General features: G+C 35.0%; 1 protein-coding gene across 2 annotated transcripts in view; it reads right to left on the bottom strand.

Moving 5' to 3' along the window:
• Positions 1-16,372, bottom strand: part of LOC124640802 (extensin) — a 96,118-nt gene extending 79,746 nt beyond the window's left edge. For both annotated transcript variants that reach the window (XM_047178736.1, XM_047178743.1), the window contains exon 1: positions 15,993-16,372. Coding sequence is in view for 1 of the 2 variants with exons in the window: in XM_047178743.1 (XP_047034699.1) it covers positions 15,993-16,065 (73 nt within the window). In the remaining variant the exon portion in view is untranslated. The remainder of the gene's footprint in view (positions 1-15,992) is intronic.
• Between the last annotated feature and the right edge of the window lie 4,224 nt (positions 16,373-20,596).

Below are 20,596 nucleotides of genomic sequence, written 5' to 3'. Positions count from 1 at the left end.
CTTGAAACCTGTAGTTTTGCCAAGATTTTCAGAATGTACGCTCGCAATTTGTCATTTCTTGGTGGAGCCAGCAAATCAAAAGAAACATAAGTGTTGTATACTGTGCGTCACTACCGCACACCGGGAAAATTTCGCTCTTGCGGAGGACGTTTATATACCATATTTTGTGTCACACGTAAACAGGACGACAGTAAGTATCCACCGAAACACTTTCAAAGATCTGATGAACGAACAAATCAGACCTGACTTGGTCACCTGGGGCCAATCAGAGCTCTATGAAGCGATAATACGCTTTGGCACCTACTGTTATTGTGGTTTCTGAAAAGTTATTCACCTCTTTCAACGATGAATGTAATTCTGATGGTACTATTAAGAACACTTGCTTAGCGCAGAAGCTGACGTTGGCAGGTCAACTCTTTTGACTTCTCGAATAGGATACCATTGGTTTTTGTGCAATGCACACCTGCAATGCATTCTGGATTAGGATAGGATATAGGTGGATAGGATTTGCAACAGAGAACAATTCTGTCTTTGTGATTAAATGACATCAAACGTAGTTTTATATAAAAGGTGTTTTTTTAGACTTGGCTCGGGTCTTACTGAGACTGTTCGTAATCGTGAGCAGTGTATTTGCGATCAGAAGTTGTACGTTTTCAGACGCATAAAGCATTTTACGTGTGTATGGTATTAAATAGAGAGAGCTCCCATTTCTTATCTGCACTTTGTATCTGGGCTTGTTTTTAAAGCTACAGAATCCTACATTACCTTCCTCACGCTTAGCAGCGCTTGCGAGAGATATATCCTATATCCTCATTTCTTCTAGGATTAAGTTTACATATTTTGCATCAGAAAAAATAATTAAGGTCTACTTAATACTACTCACTCAAAGTAATTTGTTTTAAGGCCACCACATTAGTGGAAGATAAGCTAAACTATGTTTATGAAAAAATCCTGATATGAACTCCATCTGTAACTTTAAATGATAATTAATTGTTCCACTAAAGTCATCATTTTTGACATAATGTTCAAAAAATAATTTAGATGGCACCGTTTTAAATTTGGCCGAGAACTATTAATTTTCTTTTCATCAAGGTAATAATTATAGTTGGATTTTGATGTGCAGGGCAAACTGACAAACACTATTGAAATGTCTATCGAAAAATTACACTTCGTGTTAAAATATGGTGAATTACGGAAAATACACAACTTTATCTGTTGAAATAATAATCCTCTATAAAGAATGTATGGTAATATTGTCATTTACCACCTCGCTCCTTTGACAAATTGATGATGTATTTTATTTACCACAGATGGAGCTACTTTAACCTTGGCTAAACAAAATTTTCATTTTTTTTTTCTTCCGAAGTTACTTATAAAGGTGTGATTTTCTGTGTAAATATTAATAATAGGCCGATCAACTAATATAAGTACAACATTCAAATGTACAGTTTTGACAAATAGATTGCGTGTCGTAATATTTTACATCTTGAATTCACAAAATTAATCATATCTTTTGATAGAGTGAATCGATTTCGATGAAAGAAAAACTAAGTAATACCCCAAGTTACGTAGAATTTTTGTATATAAGCATTGTCTGCATTTAATTCGTAGATTTTACGTGAATCCCGAACAAACAAACAGATAAACAGACAAACAGACAAAAATGACAAAAATGATGGAAATGGGTTCTGTTAGTTATCCTTTAACATGCTGGCTATTTTTTTTGTCAATTTCTTCAATGTACAAAAATTACTTTTCTACAGATTTATTATATGTATAGATTTGATATAAAATTTCACGTAAATTACGACAAAGCGTGATTTTGTCATTCGAGCTAATGATAAGCTTCCAAGTAATTTTTGTCGTATTTTTTTTTTGATAGACAAGTAAGCATAGACATAATATAGTAAACAGGACTGCGCATTTTTAACCAAAAAACGAGCCGAGTGAAACAGTTAGTACGGAGGCCGTCTGTCCCTTTCTAATAGGGTGACTATGAGATTAAGCTATGTGAGACCAATCCGAGTTTGCTAAGATTATTAAATTATTAAGCACAGATTGGTATTGAAGTTTTAACTTACGCAGTTTGTGACCTTAAAATACTAATATAGGCTTTTAATAATTAGCGGGAATTAGCAGTAATAAAAACGGGAAGATTCGAAGTGCAGACTGATTTTTTTGTATTTTTGCTTCACATATAGACTGCTGAGCCATTTATATCGCCTTTTTACATTTTTTTGGGAAGCTATAACAATAGTACAACAGTTTTAAAATCCATCACCCATATTTTGACTCATTACAAGAATTCATGGACACCCTAGTTGTTTGATTTACGAAAATGTTATTATTAGCTTAGCGATATATTGCAACCACCATAGGATTCACTTTCACAAGTATAAAAGCAACACTTTTTCACCATTTTAATAGTTTAAATTGATTTAATACAAAAAAATATAAACAAAATTTTGAATGCTGATTACGCGCCAAGAATGTTCAGGGTTACCACTAGAAAATAAAAAAAGCTAAATAAAAATTTATGTTGTTTATGTTTTAAGAATAAATACGAATAAATTAATGCGATTGTTATTAATTTGTTGACTTACAATTGTTAAAATAAGATAAAAATATAAGTGATTCAATTGTTTTTTTGGGCAAAAAAAAACTTGATCACAACATTTTTTTATGCTGGCAAGGTGTTAGAAAGAGACAAACGGCCTCCGTTCTAACTATCCCTCTCGGCTCGGATTTGCCTCTGTGTATTATGCAACCAATTTAGTACCTTATTGCGTTGGAATAGAGTTCATTTTCGTAAATATATATTTTGAGAGTGCGCAATCTTGTTTATAACATATTACATCTATGCAAGTAAGAGTCAAACTTGACGTCTCGTGTCAACGTCTCGTGTCGAGAAAATGACCGATTTTGAAGAACCCTTATATCCATAGTGGAGTTATTTGATGAGAAGTGTATTTTTCCTTAGTGATATTAATAAAACTTTGGTACTAAATAAAACGGTTAGGTAATACAATATTAGGTACCTGTAATTTTATGTTTACTAATATTTTGTCTATATACTCTTTGTCCATCCATAAAATGTTTTTTTTTTTTTTGATCCTACAAATGAAATACTAAATGTTTGCCTTTTTTTGCCTCAGCGAGATAATTCCCAAATGCCCAAACAGTAAAAGGTACTAACCCTGTCTGCATACAAAATAGTTTTAACAGTTTTTGTGTTCCTGAAAATGGACCTTAATTGAACAAATGCTGTTGGGGATAAAAGCCAAACATGAAAAATTGCGACAAAGTTGTATTCGAATTCTTTCATTGCCTTTTCACAGCGCTTTCACACCATATAGGTAGTATTTCGTATGAGCGGAGCATCACAAAGATGACACGTGAAACCGCGCGACAGGTTTTTATCGCGGGGAATGCGTCGCGTGTAGAAAAATTGAAACGATGACACGTAAAATAGCAAGACAGATTTTTCGCCGCTGGGAATGAGATGAGTAGAAAAACCGATCGAAAAATCCGTTGATGTAAAAGCGCTCTTAATTTTGACCGTATCTCAATTTTGTATGGAAAAAGGGCAACGTGCTCAATACAGGTCCAACTAAACTTTCAAAAGTCTTAGAAACTATATCCAGTTTCTAATTTTAAGCTCCTCAATTTAGCTCATAATTCATTTAATAAACAGCCTCAGACGTACAAAAAATAATAACATAAATATTTACATAGCACCCACCTGCCGGTTGGTACTTTACAAAAATGTGTTAAAATATTTTGGAAATAAACAAAGCGTTGTATGATTTATAGGAAACAACGTAGATTTTTTAACAGGTTTTTGAAAAGTGTATATTTCATCGCTACATACGTTATAACTGCTGTTTATCTGTCGGCTAGACAGGAACTGTATGATATTTATACAATTTTAATAGTTATAACAAGATGGCTGCGCATAGCTACGTGGTTTACAAGAAGTTTTTTTATAATTAGGCTGGAATTTACATAAATTGTACAATAGCAGCTAGCAGGGATCGTTTTATTGATGGATAGAGTTTCTTAAAGACGATAATTATGTTCTATGTAAAGAATGCTACTTATGACAAAACGTCAGATATAAAAGTATCGGGAGGGGTCATTTGATGATTTTTGACGTCGGAAAAAAAAAATATAAAAGTATATGTACTTAGAATAAGGAGGTACATACATAATTTCAAAAACATTTATTTTATTATTTAATTTTATTTTGAATTTATATTCGTTTGTACATTGACAAAAGTGTGATATTACCAATAAACACAATATACAACATGCACAGTAGTGCAGAGTCAAGTTTGTCAACTCGGCATAAAATGACGTGTATCTTCAAGAAATGTCAGTATATTGCATGTATATTCAATAGCTTATATCCATTTAGCAAACACACTAAACCATAGAATCCTAACTGATCGTATAACCACAATATCTTCAATACAGAATAGCCTGTTGCCTCACCTTTTAGGCTGATTCCGATACATTGCTCCGAATCTCCGAATATTCCTAAGCTTGTGTAAATGTAGTAGTCCATCACCAAATACTGAATAGATGCTATAAACCTTACATGAATCTCAGTAACCATTACTAAACCTTTGAAGTCCCAGATATTGGAAATAAACGAAGCCGTCACATTAATCAATTTAATATGAAATGCAACCTAGGAATAAGCATGGAGAATAAAATTACAAGCGGAGATGTCATTACGGAATATCTCTTGAGAAATTAGCTTTGCCAAAATGCAGTGTTCGGAGCACGAGGAACGTTTCTGGCACCGTCATACGTCTTCTTTGGAACCCGCCCATTTTGAAAAACCAAAAATTTTCGACAGATGTCTCAAGGATCCCGAACGCCTCAATAGTTCACTCATAACTCATCGTTTTGGTCTTGCCCACCGTAAATTGATTAGAAGAAGGCGCCGGACCTATCAACCTTATAGCATCTCCTCTTTAATTCCTTCTTGTGAATAAGCAATGAGTGATGAATAGTCATTGATATAGCATCTACATTCATCAATGTGGGCTTGAGAAGGATTTAGTTTGAATCTGGGTTTAAATCCAATGTTTTCTTAATGCATTAATCTACAATCTACTGTTTCAAACGCAGCGGAGGGAAACGAAAAACATTTATATCACATACTCGACTGTTTTCAAAGAACCTTCAACAATTCGGCTTACTAAAACAAAGAACTCACACTTTAACCTCCTTTTACGACACCCGAAAAGAAATATGTAGGACAGCCGAAGCCGATAGATCTCCTTACAGACAGCCCTGAACTTTACTTAGTCGACTTTGTGTCCTTGAGACGGCTTTGGCATTTCAAGATCGAATAACGGTAACAAGTAAATAAAGATACGTAGATACGTTACTTGGCAACGTTCTTGGACACGTCGTAGGGGCTTGTGTATTTCTTTTACTTAATTTGTGAAAATACAGAGATACATAGATAAAAGTTTTATGTTTGGAAAACTTTTTTTTTATAATGGTCATTACTTAGCTTGTGTCGTGGTGGCCTAGTGGGCAAAGAACCAACCTCTCGAGTAAGAGGGCGCGGGTTCGATTCCAGGTCAGGCAAGTACCAATGCAACTTTTCTAAGTTTGTATGTACTTTCTAAGTATATCTTAGACACCAATGATTGTGTTTCGGATGGCACGTTAAACTGTAGGTCCCGGCTGTCATTGAACATCCTTGGCAGTCGTTACGGGTAGTCAGAAGCCAGTAAGTCTGACACCAGTCTAACCAAGGGGTATCGGGTTGCCCGGGTAACTGGGTTGAGGAGGTCAGGCAGGGCAGTCGCTTCTTGTAAAGCACTGGTACTCAGCTACATCCGGTTAGACTGGAAGCCGACCCCAACATAGTTTGGGAAAAAGGCTCGGAGGATGATGATGATGACTTAGCTTTATATTCTCTTATAGAAATTACCTACTTAGTAGTGTCTGTTAAGCTGTCAGTCGTGTCGGATTGCTGACCCGTCGCACTATGAGAGTAAGGGATTAGAGGGAGCTCCTGTGTCTATGCAAAATTTTGTTAGTCTAGCTCTATATGCTCTGCATATGTTTTCTCTCTTTAGAGAAAAGCCAAATATTGGTCAAAAGAACTTAAATATTAAACTTCAAAATATGTTCATCTCCTTATTATGGAGTTTAAGCTACGGTCGATTTAAATGTGAGAAAAATTACTGCTTTAAATCCAGCAAAACTTGGACTGAAAGCCGAACAAGTTCGACTTTCAACAACTGCTTCAGCGAAGTGCTCTTAATAAAAAATATGATTTTCATTTAGTTTGTTACTCTTGAAATAAGAGTGCTTAATGATAAGGGGACTTTGTGAAGAGTGTTGACTTTAGAAGCAAAAAAACTAGAATTATCTGTTGGAAACAGTCGCGGTACTGAAATGAAGAAAATTATGAAGATTAATTTTACTACAATATAATTTTACTAGTCGTTTTCCTGCAGTTTCACCCGCGTCCCGTGGGAGCTACTGCCCGCACCGGGATAAAATATAGCCTATGTTACTCGCAGATAACATAGCTTTCTAATGGTGAAAGAATATTTAAAATCGATCCAGCAATTTTTGAGTTTATCCATTACAACCAAACAAACAAACAAACAAAGTTTTCCTCTTTATAATATTACTATAGATGAGCACACGTTTCAGTACCAGATGGTAAGCAATTATGTGACCAAAAGTGGAGCAGGCTTGCCGTGAAATAATCTCTGAAGAAATATTCCAGTCTTACAATAAATTCTTCTTAAGGCTCCCACCATCGAAAATCCTTTGAAGGAGTTGATTGAAAACATAAACATCCTACCACTACACATAGGTATAAATATCACACCTCTTCTACCTAGAATCTAGAGAATCTAGACATTTACAATTGCCTAGGGATAGGACACAAAATCAATTTTAGGTTTTATTTCGGTTTTTGTTGCTAATAATTTCCTTTATCCCAACTGAGAGGACAAAATCCAAGGATATCTATAAATAAAGAGAAAAGCCTTGATAATTCCTTTATATTTTATACAGAAATAACTTTCTTTTGCGAAGAGTCTGGTAAATATTAGGGGTGGTAATAACTGGTTGCTTTTTGTTTTTGCTGATAAATGGGAGGATAATTTTGGCACGAGTGGGCTTTTATTAGAGTAGTAGCTTTTGCTTGTGGGTTCGTCCGCGTTTTGGGTGTCTATGGGTATCCAACTATACTAAAAGTTTAGATATGAGACCATTATCTAATTTACGAGATAGATATGAACTTGATGTGTACCTATAGGGTTAAAAAATGGGAACAAATTGAAATTCTCCATCCTTTCTCGTTGAAGACGTAATAAGTTTCAATTTACTTACGTAGTAAAAATAATAATCTTCATTCCAAATAGTGTTGTGAGACACATATCGACAAATTAAAGATAAATGAAAAAAGGTTTCGTGACTGAACCTCGTAACACGTCCAATGCTCAATTTAGGAATGAACAACATAAAAGACGACCTACATATCACGCAATGGACAGTTAACAGTAACTTAATTTTCATCGGAAATGTAATTTGGAACGGAACATCAATAGTAAGCAGCTGTTAGTTCTCACAGATCAGAAATACGAGATTTAGTTTGTACGACAAAATGGATACATTCGTTCACTTCTATGGTACAGGATTCGATTTACGTGAAACATACTTTTTAAAGGAAAAATTGGTCACTACTTTTTTTACATAGGTTTTAAATTATGTGCAAGCTAGTAAATTTTAGGTGTACTCGTATTCAAAGCATGCTGAAAATATGTTTTACTTTACTTATACCTTCCTGGCTGGAGACTAGTGGATTTTCAACTTGTCTCAAATACCTACTCTAAAATTGATAATTCCGCCGCAAAGTTTGTCATGGCTCAAACATACAACAGTGGGTATTGTCCCCTAAAAATACTTTCAAATCAAAACACCAAACTCTCCATAAAATTTTCCCTCACACCTCTACGACTATTTTCTAAATCATCGATATCGTACCGCAATCGTATCGTTAGCTATAAAATCCCCCAGTAACAAGGAGAACGTCTCAGTCTGGATGCTCGAACGTCTTTCGACGACACTCCACTACTGTCATGAGTGGTAAATGGAATTGATTTTATAAGAGACATCGATATTCTGAATATTATTATCGAGTGTTTTGTTTTGGTTTCTGTGGAAGTTTGAAAGTGGAACTGGTAGCTGAGAAGCTGTGAGGAAGCTGGGCGTTGTTATGGGCATGTGATGTGGAAGAATGAAGATCGTGATGTGAAGAAAGGCACTATAGATCATGTTTTAATGAAAGGGACTACCAAAGAACCTTTCTCGTCATATCATTTAGGCTTTCCAGTAGTTCTTGGAACCATACCGTACCGTAACTTAAAAAAATAACCTGCAAATGCCTACTTATAATAAAGACATTTAAGTTTGAGACCCAAGGTTCTCAACATTAAGAAGGCACAGAGTACCTACAGTATGTAAGTGCGTAGGTGCTAGCTTGCCGAAATTAAACCTTTATCACTCATACTGTCATTTAGGACCTGAGAAAACTTTCCAAAGTACTAGAAAGTTCTACTAGTGACAGTAACACTAAAACTTGCCCATTATACTTAGAAACTTTTACACGCAAAGTTATAAATACCACACTAATGCTACATTTAGTTTTAGATCACCCACTTGGGCTTAAGTTTGCAAAACTTTCAATAGAGAAATTTTATCGATATCGGTAATTTTAGAGCATGCACATCACCATTGCACGTAAAATATTTTACTCATGTTATAGGTTAGCATTTTATCAGCATCAACGTTTTAGCTAAAATTAATTTCTCCAGTCTTCATTTGGAGATATTTAGTACTTAACGCAGGTAAACAGCTCAAACTAAAAACTAGATAAGTCGATAAATTCCAAATCGTCTGCATATTTTCAGCTGCAAACTGGCTATATTTCATTGTCTTTTACTGTCTATATGTTTGCAAAACATAGTGCTAAACATATCAGAAGTAGACAAAGATGGTATAAATCTATGGTGGAAAAATATCTTACCCGTCGCAGCTAAGGCGAAAAATACTTATCTCAAAATAGAACTAAGTAATAGATCTGAGTTAAGATTCTTCCCACACGTATTAATGAAAACTGGGCAGTTAATTAAACAATGGAGGAACTAATAAAATATAGTGTAGAACGCTATTTTGCTATGTTGTTAATTGAGCAATATATTGTTTCCGTGGTACGTTGCTAGGCAACGGAAGCCGTTGCTGAGACAGTTTCCCATCCCTAATGTGGATAATTGTCTCGTTATATAAATTACTAGCTGCTTCCCCGCGGTTCCACCCTCTCATCCTTATTCCCAAGGAACTGCTTCCTGTATTTGGATAAAATATAGCTTATGTTATTCGGGAATAGTGTAGCTCCCAACAGTGAGAGAATTGTTCAGTTGTTTCGGAGCCTTTAGGGTACACATTAAAAAATGATTCCTCTTTATAATAACAGTATAGATTGAGGACGTCGTTGTTAAGTTACCTGCAGATATGCTTATAAGTTGTTTAATTTTATTTAAAAAAAAACTTAAAATTGCACCAGACATAGTTACACTGCGGATGTGAGAAGCACTTAGATCCTGCCTGTCTAACTCCAATGGTGACACCGAGGTACCGAATGTTTTGTGCAGTTGACAGCTGTCAGTGTTCTAGGGAAAATAGCCTTGCTGGTACTGACTGACAGCAACTGTCAAATGCACCAAAAACGATCGAGGTATTATTCGGTGAAGCGGTTCAACCGTGAAAGCGAAGCAAACTATCATACTGACAGATTTGCTATGACAATAGACTAGGTTCGATACCAAAATATGTAGGTACGCGAACAATTTTTGTGGAATCTTGCCTAAATAACATCTCGAAACAAAATAATATGGCTGTTGTACCAACTTATTCTTAGATACAATAGAAACCGGATTATTACCAAGTTCTAAGAAATTGATAAAAATAAGCACAAATGTAAGCGAAAGGAATAATTTCGAAATATTATTTATTTTCCACTTGTATCAGATTTATCTTGTTTAGACATAAATAAAGCTTTGTATTTTATCTTCTTAGAGTTGAGGGATTTATCGATAAGAATACGAATTTCATTTGCATTTCGGAGATATCGATACTCGGATTCGAATAGATATTATCAGGTTTTTATTACACTATCGGAGGCTTTATTGAAGTATCAAACTTTATTGTGCAAAATACGAGTATTTTAGAAGTCTATAAATTCCCTCTTGCAAAATCACACCATACCATAATATTTCATTAAAATTAAGGTTTTTATCTCCATCGCAAAAGTGAATGTCCGTCATTCGTCTTAGACCACCCATTAAAAATAATATAAATTGAAATAATTGATGTTTAAGACACTGATAAAAATTACTAACTTACACGAGATACTGCTACAGAGATTTTAAGTTAGGTTTTAATCAGTAAAAGTCTGGAGAATGATTTCAAGATGCTCTTTACCACAAAGCCACCACGGCATCCTTATAAACCCAAAAACCCTTACATTTACATCAAACAGACAGACAAATCTATTCTTTATCAAAAACCAACACAACATACCTTACTAATTATCTATTAATAATTAATAATCATCTTCGAACATTACCCTGTAAGTACAAAGCTAAGAAATCCGCTAGCGCCGACAACATTAAGCGGGATTTCTGGGAACTAATACCATAATAGGATTATGAGCTAACAGCCATCAGGCTTCGTGGGACGCCTAAATGAAACTAGAAATTTTTCATCGCCTGTGTAATTAGATTTAGGTCGTAATGATCTTCGGTGATAAACAATTTAGTGTATAATAAATCATAAAAAACGTGGAAGTTTGTAATTGTGATTGCTTTGCTCTTTTACACAAAAACTGCTGTCGGCATGTTAGTAAAACTTTGCACTCATATAGCTTACGAATACATCAGAATAACACGTAACTCCTATAACTCTAACCTCTCTATTATTTCCAAAAAAGGACTAACAGCATCTATCCATTTGTCGCACTTTCATGCCAAAAATGTTGTGCACATCATTCTAATCTAGAGCCTCGGAAAGGACATAGTACATAGGCTACTTTCTATGTCTTGAGAAGTGGTTCTCCGTAGGCGTGGGTGAAACCGCAGGAAGAGCTAGTCAAATATAAAAACCCTCCTATCTATCTACCCTACAGACAAATGAACAGCCTAGCTCAAACCCGACTTTGATGTCACGACTTAATGAAATTAGACCGACTCCACAAAGCTTTCGCATCACAGGCACGCACAGAAAAAACATTGTTTACACAAAAAATTCTGCTCACATTCCTCGTCAGATTTCTAGAAACTTTATGGGCGGTATTACAATAAATTTTCGCTTATACACTTAGATAATTTAATGAACTGGAAACACTATTGCTGTGTCATTCCCCTTCATCAAAGGTCTGAAAGCGCCAATCACCCAGCCACGCAGGTAAGTAGGTATAGGTACATAAGTGCGTCTATGCTTCGTCGTTCTTAAGTTGTGCTTGCGTAAAGACGTTCTCAAAATGTATAAGTAAGCTACGTATCAGTATTAGTATTTCTTACACTGCCTCGCCCCTGCAACATCGCCAATTGAAAATGACGCAAAAACGAAACGAGAGGTGTCGTGCGGAAAATCCGCCCGCCTGAAAAGGCTGTAAGTTTTAATATTTTTTCTCACAGACTAATGGCGGCGGCTCCTATTGGTTGAATGCTCTAGGCAAAAACTATATGGATTAAATGGAATTATTTGTTTAGAATAGTCATAAAGTTATATATCGCCGGAAGAGCACGCATTGTTATGATTCAAATGTTTAATGGTATTAGAAATTAATGCTTTCCGGAATAAAATCCAATATTAGTACTGCTGAAGGATATAGTGGGTAATTCTGGATGGGCTATCAAAATATACTGAAAGGTTGTTTATTATATCGCGAGCGTTTTTTAAAGAAGTATAAACAGGTTTAACAGTGTTACTCAGGTGGGCACAGGTACCTGGTGAATAACTATTTAAGGAGCGTGAGCTTTTGTAAAACATCATTATCTTTGGAGAATATTTGCTGCTGAAATAAATAAAGGTTAATTCATGGGCTGCTCATCAAAATGTTGTCTAAATAAAAAAGTATATTGAAGCAAATATCATCCTGCTGCCCTTATAAGAGTTTTATTTGTGGTCGGCGCATCATATCTTCTACTCCCATGCATATCTACTTCTTCTGTCTGCCGTCATCTCCCAAATGACATTCTTTCCAGCCGCCATTATAGTTTTTCACACAATCCATCCATCGTTTCATTGGTCGTTCCTTCCTCTATATATCCATCCACGTGCTAAAATAACGCTGATCTGTAACGTCGATATAAATACTCTTATAATAGTTAATTAATTTAGTTAAGTATTTACATCTTCTAAATATAAAACACAGCAGAGTAAAAATATTAAAGTATATCATATATTTTCACTTTTTTCGCATTTACATAGAAGATATCGTGCTGTGAAGTTTTAATATCAAAGGCAATGAACTCACGTCACGATCTAGTGTGAGTTAAACTCACGTTCTTTTTTCATTCTATTTTGTTTAAAATCTGATTATAAAGAAAAAACTATATTATTTATGGAGTTCGCTTGCATCCATAGCGAAGTGCTGCACTCACTCGATTAAAATGAGCATACGAAGTTTATCCCCGAGCTTTTGCTAATGTTAAACCTACCTAACCCACAACTATAACTATGAAAAACATAAAACAAAAGATAAACTTAGTTCCTAATAAATCAGCAAATGTCTACCAATAAGTATTCACACACCAGTGATTAAAGCTAAAGTACAGGAAACACTGACTAATACAGATTACCAAATAGGAAGTGACAGAATTACCGTTACCGATAACGATATCTATTATTCGGTAATACCGGATTATTAGATAAAATCATACATATCAGCTGCACACAAAAAGAATATGAAGAAACTGGGTTACTAGGCTGGCACGTTTAAAGATCTATCGTATTTTTTTAATATTCTGCTCGTATTTCTTTAATATACGAGTTCGTGGGAGATTGAGAATTATTTGTTCTTTACTTCGAATGCTGAATGGTTCAGCGATGGATTCTTCGAAATAAAGTATGTAATGCTTACAAGGGAGTATTTCACAGTACAAAGATAATGATTTAGCTCAACTCATTATCATCGTTATCCTAATTTTATTAGGGATCGGCACAGCATGTCTTCGTTTTCCTTAATTCTATTTCCTACGTCATTTCACAAGTGACATTTTCTCCAGCTATATCGTCTTTCACTCAATCCATCCATCGTGTCTTGGCTCGTCCCCTTCTTCTATATCTATCCAGAGATATAGGTAGCTCAACTACGTTCAAATGAAGCTCGTTTAATGTCTGAGTAAACTGAGACTGAGAATCAGCAAATTCTCTAACAGCAAGATTTATAATTCGTTTTTCAATTGGTCTAAGTAACTGGGTTGAGGAGGTCAGATAGGCAGTCGCTTCTTGTAAAGCACTGGTACTCAGCTGAATCCGGTTAGACTGGAAGCCGACCCCAACATGATTGGGAAAAAGGCTCGGAGGATGATTTTCAATTGGTCTAAGTATCTAGCAAATAAGGGGATTCAATCCACATCCATATCATGCATGATCTAAACGGCATATTAACTTACTCTTCACAATAATTTTCCTGACATCAATAACTCAACTATGCAGGATAGGGGGCCGATCCCGACAAAAGAATTCGTTTAAAATAGGAACCATTACGGGACCGTTGTTTGCCGAAAATCAATAGTGTGCTCGAACCCTAACAACGAAACCGTTCAAATAACAAATTGACGTGCGATTATTTTCAACGTCGCATTCACGTCATTTGACAAAACGGCTAGCTGTTTTGTTAGAACTTGGAATTTATTATCATTATTGACGTTATCCCTTATATCTTGTTTGTCGTGAGACGTTAAGAGTGTGTCTTCAGCTTAATGTCTCAAAACATTAATCCATTTTAAGACTTCGTCGTTTGTATAATTTTCTTATTAACATCTTGGGAGTCGTGTTCATTCAAATAATGAATTTTGAGAAATTTTGAGAGTTCAAGCATTATCTTTACTTTAAGTACACCCTTGCGTCTGCCATTTTTATAACGTTTGGGCCAATATCTCTTCAATGCCTAAGTATCGCAGAAATCATAATTATCTGTCTACGTAAGATCTTCTTTGACAAAAAATAATCTTCGAATGTCAATAACAAACTCATTTTTTTCCTCAACGGGTTAGATCAATTTTTGAGTTACAGAGCGAAACCCAAAATAAATATTTATTATTGAGGTAAAAGAATAAATATCGTTTAGGCATCGGGAGTCTCATTTGCAAGTCTAAAGTTATTCTAATAGTAGTTCTTAAATTATGTTAATTATAACCTTTAGCTTTTATAAACACAATCAAGTAAGGCTTATCTACCCTTAATTGCTGATTCAGTAATAACTTACAAAAAGTGATCCACTTACATCATCTCCATTATCATTGTCTATTCCAAGGAATTTGAAAAGGATATAACAGTACATTGTGCGCCTTTGAGCAGTCAAATTCATAAGAAGTTTGATTCATTTCGTCCCCGACTCATCAACTTCACATTAAAAGTTGTGTACTTATATCTCCTTAGTGAAGGATAGGTATTTAATAACAAACTGATGTAATCCAGGGTTTGTCCATCAGACTGAAGATAAACTTAATCCAAATGTTGACTTGACCGAGACACAATCCGCGGATGAAAATCAAACTCTCAGGAAAGTCACCTCTGATCAGACACATGAGTCTAAGGACCGCAATTGTTCGCGAACATACGTGTGCGAAATTGCGCACTGCACTGTTTGCTAATGTTCGCACATAAAGTTTGCAATTTTTGGAATTTTCGCACGCAATAAGTAACTATGTAACATATGTATACACACCGGTTTAATCTCGCATATAATGCTTAAAGTACAAAATGACAATTCTGATATATGGTAATCTACAACATTAGAGTTATAGAAGGATTATGATAATAATAATAACCTTATTTTCTGGAACGAATGCGAAACATTTGAAAACAGCTGAGCCAATGGTCTACGTGACCTCTAGCATCGATATTATTGTCTACGTGAGAGCTAAAAGCTGTATCGAATAATGTCTCGATATTTTCGAAGCACTATTATCTTCTGTCCTATTATTGCTGTCATTGTCATTTGTTCTTCTATGTTTACTTATTAGGGGCATTTGATTCTCAGGTCCAGTATTTCTTAAGGCTTGACTTGTATCGAAAATTGCTTAGATAAGTTGTTTTTTCTTAACTATGTCTTGCGATAAGCTACCTAAGTCAACTTGGATCAAATTCTGCATTGATTCAACTTCAAATTGAAACAAAGTGTAAAGCTCAGCAATCCGCATAAATTGTGTCCCAATCATATTTATCTTACTTTCATATAATAAAATTACCTATAAGTAGAGAACTATGGTCTTCTTAGTTATAAGTTACCATTCATCAGCATTTTTTTCAATAACGGTACCTACACGATGGGATCGAACCATGGTCCTCTCGTTCACTAGTAGAGACTTCTACGCTTGAGCTATCGTGGCTATCCTCTTTATAATTGGGTTATCTAAAACGGTATCAATTAAATCGTTAGCAAGAACTTGTAATTCTTCATTTTGATCCAACTTACGATATTTCAGGGAATTCTTCAAGCTTTGAAGAAATGTTCCAGTAATTTCATTAATTTTATATTCGTCGAATGGGTTTTTTCCAAAACCATTGCTGTTTTATTAGATTTCTCTCGTTTATCTGACAGTTTCAAACTATTTAATAAGTTTTGATAGTATTTTAGCTATATCTTTATTGTTTTTGGTACATCCAGGGTAGGTACCTATTAAAATGTACGAATATGTCTAAAATACGAAACTCACCATAGAGTCCGATGCATTGAGCAATCCAATCCCACAAACAGTTATCATTATCACACCCATATCCACTTGGCATCGCTATCACAAATTATCACAAAACAAAACAAAAAGTCAATACACGCCACTTACAAACATCTTCACTAAATCACGCCATATTGAATTAATAAACAAACGAAAATCCAATTCCATTTTTGAAATTCAATCTTCGATTGGCGGGGTTAATTTGACGTTTATTTTTTTTTATTTTAGGGTTGTGGGATTAATTGAAGACGAACAGGCGACACGCCTGCGCGGCTCTCCCGACATTTCGCGACTGAGCGAAAGCGTCTATAAGTTCACAGTACCTGTTACATTTGCAATGGCTTTGCGCGTGCGTACTACGGGACGAGTACGGAACCATTAACAGAGGCGTTTATTATTAAGTTTGCATAATAGCCGTTGACAATTTCTTGATTGTTAGTTAGGATGCAATTAGAACCGTAGTCGGATTGAGTGCGCCATTCGCCATTTCCGCTTGTTCTATTTCTGAACGATACTTGGATCTGTTTTCTTCGTGGTTAAGCTGATTTGTCAATCAGGAGGGCTTACTGTTTGATTGGCAAAGCTGCATGCAAAACTTCTATTTTGTTTTTGTGGGTTTTACCTATTGTTTTCGGCTTTTCTTATGATAATTGCTCTCTTCTTCATTTATTGTTTGATTAAACCAGGAGTGTAATCTCATTTTGCGTACGTTTTTGCCCTATTTGTAAAGTGTGGAAAATCGGAATGTAATGAATGCTGGCGTTTAGGTAAAGTCAGTCAAAGTCAAAAATCGTTTATTACAATAGGCTAATTAGATTAGCACTTTTTAACGTCAAAGTTACAAAAATGACAGCACCCCCAAAAAGCCCCTTTCACCACTTCCTAGTGTTATGGCTGGAAAGAAGAAGCTGGAAGGTAGTCAGTTTCAACTAAGTATCAATGGTATAATTTTCGATGGTTATTGCTTAATCCTGTCTGACCGCCCCTCTCCCTAGTTGTCAACTAAAAAGATAGCCCTTAATGGATAGATTTCTTGGCTTCCATCTTTAGATTGAACACTTTATTATAACAGACTTATAATAAGCTCGCAGTAGACACAACAAACATGTATGTATACTCACTCATCACGAATGTTAACCGTACCGCGAATCGAACCCTATCTGTTCTGCACGCAAAAAAAATGCTTTAGAAGTAGGTAAAATAAAATAATGATATTTCACTCTCAAGGACGCGACGGACTGATAAGTCAAGATAAAAAGCTCCCGAGTCCCGTACCTATGTAAAAATGATCGCTTAGTCTTTGTCACAGGAGATTTTTATGTAAGTAAGTAGGTACATAGGTACCTGTAGGTATTTGAAGGTTACTGAAAAATCCTATCCCAATAAAATTAAAGAAAAACTTAACCAATCTCCAGCCTCTAGGTCGTTTCATTTCCTTCATCACATTTTCGCCATTTTTGTTGAGAAATTTGGTTGGAATTTTTCGTCAGGGTTGTTTTTATTTTATTAAAAAACTAGCTTTCGCCCGTGGTTTCACCCGCATCCCGCAGCCGGATGGTGACAAACACTATCCTAAAACCTTCTCCCGGGTCTAAGTTACCACCCCTCTAATTTTCAACCAAATCGGTCAAGCCGTTTTCATAATTATGTCGTGACAACGGAAAGCGAGTTTCATTTTTATATATATAGAATATATCACCTTTTCTATAAAACCTATGAGCCTATTTCAAAAATGGCTGAAATCGCTCGAAAACTGTTTCAACTGCCATTAAATGCGAATAAAATAAATAAATAAAAACTAAAACTTAATGGCGTCCAACTTTTCTCTGACCGAATTCAGCCATACTTTGACATACTCTTTAGTCAAAATTAAAATAGGTTTTATTGAAGTGAGAAATTATTTTGACCGCAAATACTAAGTTGTTAAATAGTTTTCAAGTTCACGTGCATTTATAAGTACCTACTTAGTTTATCTTTTCATAATAATTTATTTCTCAACATAATATTTCAGGATTTTCTTATATACATAGATAGTTTTACCTGCTTCCACGCAGAAATTTACGGATTACTAGACAAGAATCTTAACGGATCTAACTAAGTTCCTGTTAGTCTAGTGTCTGAAAAAGCAGCTTCCGCAGATTCCTCAGCTTCGAACGGACAAACAAAGGTGTTAAAAGATTTGCTACTAGTCTACGATAGAGGCAGAGAAAGTAGAGCAATGATTACTTTTTAATCGATTTCCCGAAAGGACAAGGTACTCAATTCGTCGGAATCTTTTAAAGATGGAATTGTCAATTTAAGAAGTGTTAACTGAAGCAGTACCTATATTTTTAACTTATGGCCACTTATAGCCAATTGAGGCTATAAAATCGGATATTTTATTGGCCATTTAAAGGCTTTGGTGGCGTTGAACCTTGATCTTGTTTACTTTGGATATGATAAATTGAATATTTTCATGTAATTTTATACCTATTAACAACTAAGTCCATATCTGTTTATATACTTTTATTATTAATAAAAATTCCTTCTACAATTTTAAAGAGTATGTATATACTCAACTACTAAAAAAGTTAAGAGGCTTAAATCGGTCCCGTTTGCCCATAATATGTGAATCTCTTTTTAAAAAGAGGTATGTTTGATATATTTTTCTCTGTTATAAAAGTTACCTAATCATGTTTCTACGTCTAACAAAATAAGGTTTATATCATGAACTTTCAGGTAACCAAGTTGTATTTTGATCCGTTTTGTATTTACTGAGAAAAATTGAGATCCTTGGCGCCAAAAATTCCTATTCGTCCTCTTAAAAATAATCATAGCATCCATAATTCATAGGCATCCCTTAGGTAGACGAGCCTCTAAATCACACCTTCAATTAAATAGCGTATTATTTAAATCACATAGCTCCAACTTAAACCCAAACTTAATAACCAGCTACAAATCGGAAATTAAATTCCAAATTCTCCTTCCCTCTAAAGTTACCAGCATATTTCCAATCGACCTTTGACATCGCCTGTCCGAAAGTCGCGGGAAGTCCAATCCATACGTTATCGAACTGCACCTGACTCCATCTTGGAACCGTTCCAAGTTTTTCGAATTAATACCGCTTAGTTCACTTAAAAGAGGAAATACGACGGATGGGATACCTGTTGTTTTTGTAAGCTTTGAAAATGTTAGTAGGTTGTTTTTTTTTAAATTGTAGCTACCTAGAGGTAGAGTACTTAAGATTTTTTTTCTGTAATGAAGAATACTTACGCACTATGCCTTCAAATAAATGTCTAGGTATGCATAAAATGCTAGAGCAAATAAAGTGATCTTCATGTTTATTTTAACTATAAAAAAATCGAGTGATCTACTTACGTTAAGGGTTAAAACGACTAAGTAATTTAAAGGGAGGTCTTAAGTTTTCTTAAGTAAAAATAAATAAATAGATGTTTTTAGATGGGGTTTACTTATAAAAAAATGCAGAAATATTACAGTGAAATAGATTTTTTTTTCTTCATTTTCCAATCTTACCATACACCACTTGAATGCACTGAACACCTACTTTTCCACTCCTTAACCACTTAACATTTCAGATAATCATTCTAAAATAACGGCTACGGAGCATTTCTCTTCAGAATTGATGCAAAGAATCTGAGCACAATAGGTTCGGAGCTGAATAGATGGAAGCTTCATCCGCTTTACGTCCTTATCTATTGAGGGGCAGGCAGGAGACGATTTAGCTGAGCACCACAGATTACGAGCAAGTTAGCCTAGATAGATGATAGAAGGGAAGTTCTAGGTCTTAGTAAATTATGGGAATTATAAATGTAAAGCATAAGAGTTTTTAGGACATGAGAATAAATGTTTTTTTTTTTATCTTTGGAAAAGTGAAAATACATCACGCAGTAATACTCTCTTTCAATGTGTTTTCAATCTAATGTAATGAGTTTTCATAAAAAAAGAAATAAGGTCTTCCTTGGTTGGTGTGACTTGTGTTCCTTCCAGTACCAGTGTTCTAAAAAAGTATAATTTTATACATTTTTAATTCATGCCCTGCTTGGTGCGTGGCAAAAGGCTAACTTCTGAATTGCAATGTATGTATAATTACGCTAATAACGAGATATAAAAATAAATAATAAAAAAATGGATTTGGTAAATCTGCCTAATTTGTGATAGGTATGGAAATAAGCTCATATGGGTCAAAAGTCAAATAAGTTGATTGCACCTACTTTGTATTCGAAGGACAAGTAAACAGAAGCGATCCACAAAAATGACAAGTTTCTGAGCGAAATTCTATTTACATATTTACAGAACATTTTGAAAAACAGTAGGTATGTTCCTTTCCTTGTTCTCCATACCCAACCACTACGCATTTTTTGGTCCTAAGAAACGTCTGCCCATAAGGAATAGGGCTAAGTAAGAATTTTTGAGTAGGGGTCAAGTAAAGATCAAGTTGGATTTTTTTTTACAACATTCAGTTTCACTTACGGTAGATATTCGTAAAATTGAGAATATTTATATTTTTGTGCTAATATATCGTACGTAGAATGAAGCGTCACGAGATGCGTTGACAGTTGACTTGAGTTCAAGTTGACATTGTCACT

The sequence above is a fragment of the Helicoverpa zea genome, chromosome 2 (assembly GCF_022581195.2).
Source record: "Helicoverpa zea isolate HzStark_Cry1AcR chromosome 2, ilHelZeax1.1, whole genome shotgun sequence".
NCBI lineage: Eukaryota > Metazoa > Arthropoda > Insecta > Lepidoptera > Noctuidae > Helicoverpa > Helicoverpa zea.
This window is presented reverse-complemented; position numbering and strand designations above follow the sequence as displayed.